This window comes from Ambystoma mexicanum, chromosome 11 (assembly GCF_040938575.1).
Source record: "Ambystoma mexicanum isolate Mex_15411 chromosome 11, UKY_AmexF1_1, whole genome shotgun sequence".
Classification (NCBI taxonomy): domain Eukaryota; kingdom Metazoa; phylum Chordata; class Amphibia; order Caudata; family Ambystomatidae; genus Ambystoma; species Ambystoma mexicanum.
This window is the reverse complement of record NC_090934.1, coordinates 1,176,697,961-1,176,711,259: the sequence shown is the minus strand read 5'-3', so window position 1 is coordinate 1,176,711,259 and position 13,299 is coordinate 1,176,697,961. Positions and strand designations below refer to the sequence as shown.

Sequence of the window (13,299 nt, the reverse complement as noted above, 5' to 3'; positions counted from 1 at the left end):
TGCCTAGAGTAGGAGTGACCTGTAAAAAACGTATTACTTTTATGGCTGCATATCACAATAGTTATCCCCTTGGATGAAAGGGTAAATGTAGTTTATTGAACCTCTGGCCACCTACAATGCATTCCAACTATGCCAACTTCCGTTTATCCACAATAAGACTGCCAGACTGGTCTTCATTCTCAAACCCTGGGAAAACATATCCCCAGGTTTGATTTCCCTTAAACGGATCAGACAGAAGGCAATCTGTTCAGTTTCCACATCTAAGAAAAAACATCCCAACGATGCTGCTATGTAAAATGAGTATGCTCCTAAGAGAACCCTGAGATCCAATCTTAACAACACCATTGTCACACCACGCTTTAAAATAGCAAGACATGGAGGAAGATCCTTATGTTAGGTGAAACTAACTGGAACAATATTACCCTATTTAAAGAGTAAACGGTTTCAAAAGACTCATAACAGCTTAGAATCTAGCTTGTTGCACAAAAGGGTTTAATCACCAGTGAGATCCCCCCAACAGAACCCTTCTTATGCCCATACCCTTTTGCCTCTCTGCTCACCTTTTCCCAGATTTACCCCTCTGTGCACTTTCTGACCTCAGGACTTCTAATCCAGATTGATACTTCGTGCCAATGATTGTCCTATACATTATACTATTGCCTCAAATCTGTCTCCCGTGGGCTTGCAAAAGGTTATCTGATCTGTCCTCTCCCTAGAGGGTTATTGTCTACGTAATCCTATTGGCTATTATTTTAAATCAGCCTCTACCACTAACATTTACCCACCACGATTGTAATTTTTTATTGCAAGCTTTGGCTCCTCAAAGACTACAGTTATTGTAACCTGGTCTATGCAGACAACATTCCTGTATTTTTTATCTTTACCCCAACCTCTGTCACTAACTGGTTTTATTATCTGTGTATTTACTATTGGCTGTGCTTTGAAGCATCGCTGCTGCACACTCGTGTTCTACAAAACCTCTAAATGAAACAAAATTCAAGTAAAGAGGATTCCATATGCGAATGTATGGTACACATGCATACATTTGTGCGCGGTTAATCAGACCATGACTGCTTCATACAATTTCATGTGTTGTACCTGTTTTTATTGTAAATAGAAAGCACTATAGATGACATTTAAAAAACTAAAACAAGTTAAACAATCAAAACACAGGGTTCACAACACAGCTATTACAATGTCTTGGATGATTACGCTACAAAAAAAAGAGTCACAAGTTGTTTAAGCTGTTCTTGCTGAGTGGACATGTAAAAACAAACATGCAGTTAATTCAGGGCATGCCACATAGTCTGTGATTGGAACAAGACACTATAACCCCAGCAATGGGTATCCATGGGCAGGATCTCAAGGGTGACAGTGTAATGTTGGATCATACTACCTCTTTAACAGTATAGAACATCACATTTACCTCAAGATTGGTGTCCACTTTAATCCATCCTGTTCCCTCTCCTGCACCTTTAGCAGTGTATTTCTGATAGGCGCGTTCAAGGAAGAGTATTTGTTTTTGGCTGAATGGCTTCCATTTTTGCTTTGGACGCATTTCCCAAACAGCATCTGAACTAGAAAGCAGGCAAAACAATACAGAAGAATTCATTAGCTTGGTAGACTATCACATGTCTTTACTAATTTTTCAGGAAAAATGTTCAATTCTCACTCATGAAAGTAGCTTGATTTGGAAGCAGCAGGGGAAATACAAAGCTAAATATTACTTTTTATCTTAATATGTGAAAATGTTCAATCAAAATAAGTCTTGCCCGTTTCAAAATGGGATGTATTAATGTAATTGTGAAAGAAAGGTAAAATGTCTCAGGAGGGAAGGGACGTTCGGGAGGGGAAGCGGGGGCAGAAACAGCTCATTGGACCCGCCAAAAGCAGACGTATGATGAAGATCTCCTCTGGCGGTACTCCATCCTAACAATTTCTTTTGGAAGTGCAACTTACTTTTGGCAGATATAAAGGAGGTCATTACGAGTATGCCGGTCCAGAAATAGGGTGCTGGTAACAACGTGTACTGGCACCATAGGAGCGGTGAACAGTATTTAAGGCCCCTAACGGCAAAGAATTTGCTGAATCACCAGTACCTTTAGCAGCAGCGCCAGTGATTCAGTGGTTCCCATCCCATGGAGTCCAATGGGACTCCATGTGAATGGGAACTTACTGTTACTCAGTGTGATGAATCCTATGGATCCATCCCTAAACCCCTGCCTAAAGTCTCTTCCCAGGTGGCCAGGGAAAGGCAGACACGTCCTGATCCTGACCTTGGGGGTGGTGTACTGCGGGAGGATCACCTGGGAGGAGACAAAGCCCAGGGTGGTAAGGAGATCCATTGAGATGAGACACAGTATTTGATTTTACAAGGTAAGAACCTTTTACAGGTACCAGGGCATATAATGGCTTATTGTCATTATAATGTAACTAAAATGAGGGCGTGGCTTAGCGGCCATGAGGTGAGGAAGAGCGATTGTGAAGTGTCGTAACGCGGAAGGAACAGCTGCATCAAGAAACTGCCGTGCGAGGGAGCTGAGAGACGGCACACGTCGGCCCGAAAAAAAGAACGGGAGTGGGAGTGAAAGTGCCAAGATGGCAGACAGCATCGGCCGGCTTGACACGGAAGTAGAGGGTGGTCCGAGAACAAGCGATGCCAGAGGAGCAGCAGAGTCAGCGCGGAGTGTGGCACGGTAGAGGCAGGCGACCCGCAGTGAGGAAAACAGCAGACAGGGAGGGAAGGAGTAGCAGGGCAGCGGAAGAGTGCATCCAGGTAACAGGTTTGCGCAGCAGAGGCGCATAACTACAGAGTGCGACGGCGGAGCAGACGCCGGGAGGAGGACCACCCGGAGGAGCCAAGGATGAAGGCGAGCCTCCCTGACAGCAGTCCAACACCCGGCCGGAGCAGGGCCTGAAGAAGGAGTGGGTGATTGAGGCATTGCAGCAGCAGCCCGCACCCTTGCTCAAAACGAGGTGCGGTAAGCAGAGCTGGAGTCCTGCAGCTGCAGGAATAACGCTGGTGCAGCAGCCCGCTCATAGGCACACCAACAGTCACAACACGGCTGGACCACAAAGAAGGCACCCCTCCCTGGCAATCCTAACACAGAGGGGACGTGCCTCTCCACGGGAAGCAGCTGCAGGGGCACAGAAGCACGGGAAGCTAAAGAGGAGGGGGCCCAGCAGAACAAGCATAGAGGAGGCAGACAACACAGATCTGCCCTGCCCCCTAAAGGCGCTGATAAGGGAGTAGCAAGATGTGGCTGGGAACCTGAAATCAGAATATACCCAGCCCATTCACAACACAAACTCAGCTGCGTGAAGCACAACAATAGCAGCAACAGATCCGTGCAGACCCCAACTGAAAGCCCCTGGAGCATTGGGGAACTGTTGAAGCACCCATCCCCAAACAGAGAGAAACGTGCGGCCTGGAGCTAAGGATTGCCACAGAATGATAAGTATTCGGGATAAGAGCTAGGTCAAGGAATACGAGCCGGGATATCTGACAGCACACAGAGGGCCACCCCACAAGGTGCGGTGGAGTGAGTGGGCATCCAACCCAGAACCCAGTGCACCCAGACCCCAGGGCGGATTGAAGCGGCGCTGCGCCACGAACAAGGGGAGCGAGAGACAAACATATAAGACGCCCGAAGTAAAAGTGCACGGCAAACGCCAATCCCTTCCCCTCCTGGCCTCACCCTGGAGAAGCTAAGGAGGAGCAGCAACAAAGAAGCCTGAAGGGCCACGACTCTGTCTGTACATTGAGCTGCAGAGACATAACCGAAGGTCAACCGACTGAGCAAGCCCAAGATCGGACCAATAGGCGGCAGGAAGCACAGAGGATAAGAATCAAGAAAAGACCCTGCACCCTACGCAGCACCCCCATAACACCCAGGGATGACCGAACAGCGACGCCCACACTACCGGGGAGGCAGACGGAGACGAAGAAGTGTGAAACGGAGGACAGTAAGATGCTAGACAAACAACGAGGGGGCATGGATAAACAGACCAGCATGGAGTCATACGCCCGGAAGAATGACACCAGTCCGCATTCCTCAGCGGACATGGACATAGCAAGCCCAGATCAACAAGCAGGGCGCAAGAAAATGGACCCATGTTAGAGGCAATAGCCGCACTGAAAACTGCATTAGAACACAAAACGGATGCAGTGATTGTAGACGTGGGCCTACAGCGCGAGGACGTTAGAGCACCAGCGGAAAGGATGGGCACAGCAGAACAACAGGTGCAGGAAAACACTAACAACATTGGAAGCGTCCAATCCCAAATCACAAGTATGCTAAAAAGAATTCAAACCCTGGAGCACAGAGCTGAAGATGCGGAGGGGAGAGCTTGAAGAAACAACATCCGCATTGTTGGTCTTCCCGAAGGAGAGGAAGACTCCATGAACTACGTAGAAAGTCTACTGCTCCAGGAGGTGGGGGAGGGCAGTTGTCGCAGGGCTTTACAGTAGAAAGGGCCCACAGATCCCTAGCACGGAGGCCCCCTCTCGGAGCTCCGCCGAGGCCCATGATAGCTAAAATCAACTTTAAAGATAGAGAAAAGATCCTTAATTCCTCAAGATCAAGGGAAGGCAGCGTAATCACCAGGAACTCCTAGAGAATTGTGATCTACCCAGACTACACAGTGCTGGTACAGAAACAAAGAGCACAGTTTGGGCCAATGAAAGAGCGACTTAGGAGAGCAAACCTAAGATACATGCTGCTGTCTCCTACAAAACTCAAAGTGTTGCAAAACGGAAGATCCTACTTCTTTGAGAATACAGAGGAGGCCCAAGCCTGGATGGACCAGCAAAGCATACCCCTATTGGAAATCAGAAACTGCAATAACAACGCCAACGCAACGCCATAACCAAACAGGAAACAAGCTCAAAGGGGCCCGCGAGATGACTAGAAACGGAAGGCAGTAAAGGCCCTAAAACATGGAACCAAGAGCAGAAACACTGAAATAGCGGGAGCCCGAGAACGAAAAACCCAGATGCCTCACTTTCGAATGCCACAGTGGGCAACCCTCAAAATGTTGGGAAAACTTAAGATGTCAGTTGGAAGACATCGTGCTGTTGAGGGCCAACCCAGGAAACTAGGGGTGAGCTAGAGAAGCAGCAGAACCTGAGCAGGGGGAGGGAGGGTGGGCAACTGTTCAAAGTTCAAGTTTGTTGGCTTAAAGTTCGAAGGAAGACGGGAGACTACATCAACAGCAAAGAGCGATCGGAAGGCGTACAGAGCAAACAAGCATGCACACCATGGAGAGACAAAACACATAGGAAAACCACAGATAAACAGAAAGCACACCAGATTCATATGCTGAGGAGCCGACGTGGACATGAAAGGGATGCAGGCTGCAAGAGATGCAAATGGAACAATCCAAGCAATGGGAAAGTTGGGGAAGTATGCAGGAAGCAGACGGGCCTGTGGGAAACGACTGGCCATGCAAAGGAAGAAAGTGATGAGACCTGAGGAGATGTGCATAGCCATGTGAAACGTCCGAGGACTGAACAACTATGTCAAGAGGCTGAGAGTGTACTCATGGCATAACAGATCGAAAGTGAGAGGAGCAATGTTACAAGGGACACACCTGACTGAGGAGAAACTGACCAAGATAACAAGTAAGTGTGGAGAGAAAGTATACAGATCTACCTACTCCACCTATCCCAGGGGGGTAAATGATGTGGATAACCCCTAACGCCCCCTTTCAGCTTATAACTGTCGACAAGGATAAAGAGGGCAGACTAGTAATTGCGCATGGACTACTAGAAAACAGAGAAGTGTGTTTTGTAAATACGTATGCGCCAAACCATGATGCTATTGGATTTTTAAGAACACTTGCCTCCCGACTTTCTTCAGATAGAGGAGCGGCATACATCTGGGGCAGAGACTTCAACTGAATACTCAACCCGTTGCTGGACAGGTCAGACACAAAACTCAGGAAGCCAGCGCCCCCGGTAAAGGCCTTGCAGATGCCCCGGAGCCAGTTGGAGTTGGTTGACATCTAGAGAGAAGCACATAACGAAACTCGTGGATACTCACACTACGGCGCCCGACACGGCATACACACACGGATAGATTATAAGCGGGAAGCGAGACCCTGGGAGAGTTCACAAACGCAGAATACAAGGCAAGGTCCCTCTCAGACCACGCTTCATTGGTGATGACATGGAGACATATAAACGCAAGGGCCCCCATTCCAACGTGGCGGTTGAGAGCCGAAGCGCTACTAGATAACGAATTTCAGGAACACATGCACAAGGCCATAGGAGAATACTTAGAGAGTAACACAAGGAGAGTAGATAAGTTTGGAACCCTCTGGGACCCCTTTAAGGTGGTGGTTAGGGGGACGGTGATAGGAAAGACGCGGGGACTAAGGAAAGGTATACTTGGGGAACTGACTAGAGTGGAAGGAGAAATAGCGGAGGCTGAGAGACGGGCGGGTGTAATAGGAAGCAAACCTGCTGAATTGCTATCATTGAGGCGGCAGTGCATCGCCACCTGGGAAAGACTGAGGAAACTAGATTACGGGAAATACATCCAAAAGCTACACGCTGAGGGAGACAAACCAGGCAGACTTCTGGCCTGGCTGATCAGGCAGGAAGTGTGAAGGGAACCGATTAACGCAGTTAGAAACCAGACAGGGGAAAATGTTAGAACACAAGAAGACATCAACCAGTTGTTTTTTGTGGTTCTATGAGGAATTGTACGCCCCGAAACGGGGCGCAGAGGCGTGGGAAACACAAGAGGCCCTTACCCAAATAGAATTGCCAAAACTCACAGAGGAACAGGCGGAGGTCCTAGATGCTCCGATAAAGGCAGAAGAAATCGAGTCAGTAATTGAAGGCATTCCGACGGCAAAGACCCCTGGGCCAGATGGGATTCCGGGGGAGTTCTATAAGATAAACAAAGGAATACTAGCACCCAAACCTTTAGAGCCGTACGAAGAGGCATACACACAGGGCCAACTACCAGACAGCATGCTAGAGTCACTAATAATACCCATCCTAAAGCCCGGGAAATCATCCCTAGACTGTGGATCATAAAGACCACTTTCCATGATCAACCAAGACAGTAAGATCCTCACTGCAATCTGTTAGGCAGAAACCTGTGCAGTTCCCTTGGGGAACACTGCAAAAGATTTAAGACTACAGGTAGAGCAGTAAACCCCTTTGGTAGCAGTCTGTACCACCCAGATTTACCTGGTAGCTGTGGCTGAGCAGTCAGACTTCTCTCAAGAAGAGTTAGGCAGTATGTAAAGTATACACAATATGTACCAAAACACAATAGCACAAGCAAACACTGACCAGAGCTTGGTTTCAAAAGTATATAGTTATTTATTTAAAATACACATAAGTTAAAAACACTCTAGCAAAAATATAGTAAAAGCACTTCAACACAGTTATAATGAAAGTAGATTCAATCCTTTCTTCTATCTAGACAACTCTAAGTAAACACCACTTAATTAAAACAGAGGTGAGTGCTTAACGTTAGATGACACTCTAGTAGTTTCCAAGAAAGGGAGAGAAAAAGCAGAAATGGGTTAGACACACCACTCTAAGGTCCAGAGCACTTGCAATAGGCTTAAAGAAGAATAAAGTCACAGGTGAGCAAAAGTCACTAGGCAGGGCCCACTCTTAGAGTAGCCGGAGCGAAAATGTGCCCAAGATCACACTGTTAGTTAGAGATTCAAAGTCTTGCAAAGAGTCAAAAAGAGGTTAGAGTGGCTCAGAAAGTTTAGCCAAAGTGTCCCAGGCACTCCCAGGTTCGAAAGCCGGGGACTAAATCTACCCCGTACAGTCGGTAGCAAGGGAAGCCAGGCAGAACACAGTACCTTAAGCGGAAAGGATCCTCCAGCGGTGGCAGTTGTTCCAGGCAGTGGCAGCAGGGCTCGACGTCGGTCAGGGGAGAAGAAGTTCTCGCTGAAGAGCAGAAGAAGAGGGTCGTTGCACTGCCCGGGAAGAAACCAGCCGCGGAGTCCTCCGGTTAAAGGGTTGGTGCCGACTTTCGCGGTATGGGGGTAAAGTGTGGTATTCCGGTTGCCGGGGTGCTTGGCACAGGCAAGGCGGCCACGAGATACCTCAAAGAACGGAAAGAAGGCGAAAACTGGTTGTCCCCACCAGTCAAGGGAAGGAGCCACTCCGTTAAGAGTTCTCCTCGGTCGTCGGGAAAAAGTGGTGAGACGGTTCAGCAGGGCTCCACCGGGTGGTGTCGTCGAAGCAGGTCGGCTCAGCTCTTCCCTCGTCGGATTCTTGGTCCTGTGGCGACTTCTGAAGTCCCAGTCCCCAAAGCCCTGCTTTTATGCAGCAAACCCCCATTCACCCAGCCTAGCTGTCACTCAACCATGCTAAGTGGTGAGCCGGGCGGCTCACCACTTGGGCCAATCAGGACGGAGTGCGACTTGAGTTACCAAGGTAACTCAGTCCAGGGTGCCTAAATCCCCCTCCACCCCTCCTAAGTACCCCAGACAGAGTGGCACCACTTTGGAGGGCTTCTGTGGAGAAGCCCGCCAAAAGTGGAACAAAGGGCTCCACTTTGGGTCAGAGTTACAGAGGCGAACACCAACGCCATTTTAGAATCAAGTTTTGGCAAAAAGTCCCAACCGGAGTTATAAAAATAAATATATAAACCGGCGGTATGTTTAAGGCTACCGTAAATAAATAATTAAATGTGTTAGCCTAAAACAATGGGAAATCCCATAGGGAAATATTCGCGGTCGAATATAAAAAGTAGTTTCCACTGCCACCAGCCAAAACTCGATCAGGGGGGACGGAGACGTGCCCCCTCGACTAACAGACCCTGGGGCAATCGAATTGCCCCAGCCAGTACGTCCACAATATGATGGTTTGTACTGGTTCTGTTCAGGATTCAAGACTAGCAAAGTCTTTGGTGACTTTACATGCCCTGGGAGACAGTAGTCAGTCCCAGGGTATGGAGTCTATGTTGGGGAGTCCCTAGGACACCCCTGGGTCACGGCACAGAGGGTGCTGTGTGACCCACATCACAAAAATACATGAGGCCCTATGGAGTAAGAGACCCCATAGCCCATTCAACACAAGGTTTAACCAAGAAAACACACTTCAACATGTCCAAGAGTGAGGGTAAAAGAGTCTCACTCTTGGCAGGAGAAAAAAATTAAACCCCAGAAATCCAGCAAAGCTGCTGGGGGACTCACTAGGTAGGGAATTCAGCCTAAACAGAGAATTCTCCCTAACACTCGCCCCCCCCAGACTAAGGGACAGGAGGATTTAATCCACTCCTGGATGAACCTCATACCTCTAGTCGATGATATACATCCTAGAGAGTCCATCAGCATTTTGATGGTGACACCTGGACCTATGTTCAATGGAGAACTCAAAGGTTTTCTTTTGCAAGCTAACTGACCTACAGACCCTCTGAGGAACATCAGTCTTTTTGTTATAGGGGATCTGGTTGACCAGTCCCTCAGAAGTTGGTACAACTTCTGAACCTATGTTAGGCTTTTTCAAGGGGTCCTTATAAAGGATTCCCTTAGATCTAGAGGGGCCTCCAAGGTTCCTCACCACCTCTCTTGTGGGAGCAGGTTGGGTCTTAGGCCTCTTGGTGGGAGGGGTTGGGGTTAGACAATGTACCTGCTTCCCCTTCCTCTTAGATCTACCCTTACCTATTTTAGGAGTTTCCCCCCTAATATTAGGATTTGAGTTGGGGTCTTCAGTAGAAGGTCCAACAGTCTGAAGGTTTTTGGCCTTAGACTTTTCTTTTCTGGTTTTCCACCAGCACTGAGAATTACCAGTTCTCTCCGGTCCAGATAGGGGCCTAGTTGGTCCATCCACCTCTTCCTCAGAAGTAGGGTGAGTCAGAGACTCTGAGACTAGGGGAACAAGGGTGGGGCTTGGTTGGGGCTCCCATGTTCCTAGCATGCTATCCTGAAAGGTGCCTGGGTCAGAGGTCAACTTACTAAACCCAAGGCTTGTAGTGGGGTTCTCAGTAGAGGGTCCCACAGGCTTAGAAGGGTCCTTCAAGGTAGCCTTTCTAGCCAATTTGGTTAAGTTCTGCTTCTCCATACTGGGAGGCCTGGGGGTATGTGACACTACTCCTAGAGTTCTTAGGTCATTCCCTAACAGGACCTTCCCAGGTACCTCAGTCTGAACACTGACAGGGATCCTCACTGTCATGTTGTTACACTGAATGAGGGCTGGTAGAATAGGAACCATTTGGACAGGGCCTCCAGACGTCTTAGTGGGACCTTTGGGTGCTTTGGCCACATCCTCAGGTTGAAAGAAGCTTTCATCCACTACTGTTCTGCTGGCCCCAGTGTCTCTCCTGGCAGGAGTATCCTGGCCATTGACAAGAACACTGTCCACATAATACACCTTAGAGTTAACAGGTAGGGAGTTATACACAACCCTATTCTGGGGACTAACCAGACCCATAGGCTCTAAGTTTACAGTTGCTTGAAGACCCAAGGGTTCTTCAGCAAAGAGGTCAAAGTGGGCACTAGCCATCTGTACTTCATCCTCAGGAGTGAAGGCTAGGGAGACTGTGCTGATCCCTGCAGGTTTACCCTTGCACTTGGGATCTCCTTTGATATGGTCAGTACCCTGGCAGACATAGCATTGTCCAAATGCTCTCTGGAAGGGTGGCTTGTTCTGACCTCCTTCTGGCTTGTGGCCAGAAGGTGCAGTAGCCTGACTAGGTTTCCCATGTGGCTTACCCTGGTTATTTTGTGGTTTGGGGCCCTCTTTGGGATAGGAATTATTAGAATTCGCTTTGGAGTCTGTTTTTGGCTGTTTCTCCCCATCCTTTTTCTGAGTTACCCCAGAATCCTTGTGAGTGGCCCTGTTGGCAACCCACAAGTCAGCAGCCTTAGCTAGTTTCCGGGAATCTAATTCCTTGGAATCAGCCAAGTGTTGTCTGAGCTCAGGAGAGCAGGCATCATAAATAGTCTCCAACATAAACAAATTCTTCATACCTTCATAAGTGTTCACCTTGTAACCCTTAATCCATCCCTCTAAGTTTTTCAAACATTCATTCACCCAGGTAGCCCAAGGGGTACCATCATGCTTTTTGAGGCTCCTAAACCTCTTAAGATACTGGGAAGGGGTCTTCCCAAACCTAGCTATCAAAGCTAGTTTCACACATTCATAGTCCTTCCTATCCTCCTCCCCCATCTCCATTACCACATCAGTTGCAACAGGGGGAAGCCTAGAGAACAACCAGGTGAGTAAGTCATTTCCTGTGATGTTCTGGAGCCCATGATTATATTCAAACAGAGACAACCAATCCAACACATCCAACTTAGGCTCATACATACCAACCAATTCTTTAGGCATCCGGGGTCTTTTAGGACTGGAACTTCTAGAGGAGCCAGAGAGAGAAACATTCTCAACAGATAATTTCTTCATTTCTAAGTCATACTTGAGCTCCATTTCCCTTAGCCTTAGTTCTTTGTCAGTTTGAGCATTAAGTTTCTTATACTCCAATTCTAGCTTCATTTTCTCCAGTTCAAAGTACTGAGGACTAAATGTGGGACCTGGTAAAGGTCCAGTAGGTACAGCAGGTAGAGCAGGCAGAGGCCTAGGGGGGACAGTTACAACAGCCTCACCCTCCTCTTCTGACTCTTCCTCAGAAACATCAACATTTTGCTCCATGTTAATTTCAATACTGTCATCTACAGTTACTGGAGTGGTAGGTTCCTCTGAACCATCACCCAGGCTTTGGTTAGCTAACAATCTTTCAATCAGCTCCATTTTCTTGCCCTTAGTCAGGAGATCCTTATGTTTACAGAGCACTCTTAAGCAATCAGCAGTTTTGGCTGCAAGGGACTCTTGACTATAGCTTTCTATAACTGACATGTTAGAGGATTACTTTTACAGTGCTAAGCTTTGTGGTTAGTTGCACTAAGGTATCTAAAGCACAATAAAATGTATACTCAATACAAATCCCACCGCTGTACACCAGTGTTAGGCAGAAACCTGTGCAGTTCCCTTGGGGAACACTGCAAAAGATTTAAGACTACAGGTAGAGCAGTAAACCCCTTTGGTAGCAGTCTGTACCACCCAGATTTACCTGGTAGCTGTGGCTGAGCAGTCAGACTTCTCTCAAGAAGAGTTAGGCAGTATGTAAAGTATACACAATATGTACCAAAACACAATAGCACAAGCAAACACTGACCAGAGCTTGGTTTCAAAAGTATATAGTTATTTATTTAAAATACACATAAGTTAAAAACACTCTAGCAAAAATATAGTAAAAGCACTTCAACACAGTTATAATGAAAGTAGATTCAATCCTTTCTTCTATCTAGACAACTCTAAGTAAACACCACTTAATTAAAACAGAGGTGAGTGCTTAACGTTAGATGACACTCTAGTAGTTTCCAAGAAAGGGAGAGAAAAAGCAGAAATGGGTTAGACACACCACTCTAAGGTCCAGAGCACTTGCAATAGGCTTAAAGAAGAATAAAGTCACAGGTGAGCAAAAGTCACTAGGCAGGGCCCACTCTTAGAGTAGCCGGAGCGAAAATGTGCCCAAGATCACACTGTTAGTTAGAGATTCAAAGTCTTGCAAAGAGTCAAAAAGAGGTTAGAGTGGCTCAGAAAGTTTAGCCAAAGTGTCCCAGGCACTCCCAGGTTCGAAAGCCGGGGACTAAATCTACCCCGTACAGTCGGTAGCAAGGGAAGCCAGGCAGAACACAGTACCTTAAGCGGAAAGGATCCTCCAGCGGTGGCAGTTGTTCCAGGCAGTGGCAGCAGGGCTCGACGTCGGTCAGGGGAGAAGAAGTTCTCGCTGAAGAGCAGAAGAAGAGGGTCGTTGCACTGCCCGGGAAGAAACCAGCCGCGGAGTCCTCCGGTTAAAGGGTTGGTGCCGACTTTCGCGGTATGGGGGTAAAGTGTGGTATTCCGGTTGCCGGGGTGCTTGGCACAGGCAAGGCGGCCACGAGATACCTCAAAGAACGGAAAGAAGGCGAAAACTGGTTGTCCCCACCAGTCAAGGGAAGGAGCCACTCCGTTAAGAGTTCTCCTCGGTCGTCGGGAAAAAGTGGTGAGACGGTTCAGCAGGGCTCCACCGGGTGGTGTCGTCGAAGCAGGTCGGCTCAGCTCTTCCCTCGTCGGATTCTTGGTCCTGTGGCGACTTCTGAAGTCCCAGTCCCCAAAGCCCTGCTTTTATGCAGCAAACCCCCATTCACCCAGCCTAGCTGTCACTCAACCATGCTAAGTGGTGAGCCGGGCGGCTCACCACTTGGGCCAATCAGGACGGAGTGCGACTTGAGTTACCAAGGTAACTCAGTCCAGGGTGCCTAAATCCCCCTCCACCC

The 13,299-nt window shown here is 48.1% G+C and overlaps 1 protein-coding gene across 4 annotated transcripts in view; it reads right to left on the bottom strand.

Moving 5' to 3' along the window:
- The window catches only part of VPS13C (vacuolar protein sorting 13 homolog C), a 5,236,720-nt gene that overhangs the window by 1,213,887 nt on the left and 4,009,534 nt on the right, over positions 1-13,299 (bottom strand). For all 4 annotated transcript variants that reach the window (XM_069624493.1, XM_069624490.1, XM_069624491.1 and 1 more), the window contains one exon: positions 1,427-1,577. In XM_069624493.1, coding sequence (XP_069480594.1) covers positions 1,427-1,577 — 151 coding nt within the window. The remainder of the gene's footprint in view (positions 1-1,426; positions 1,578-13,299) is intronic.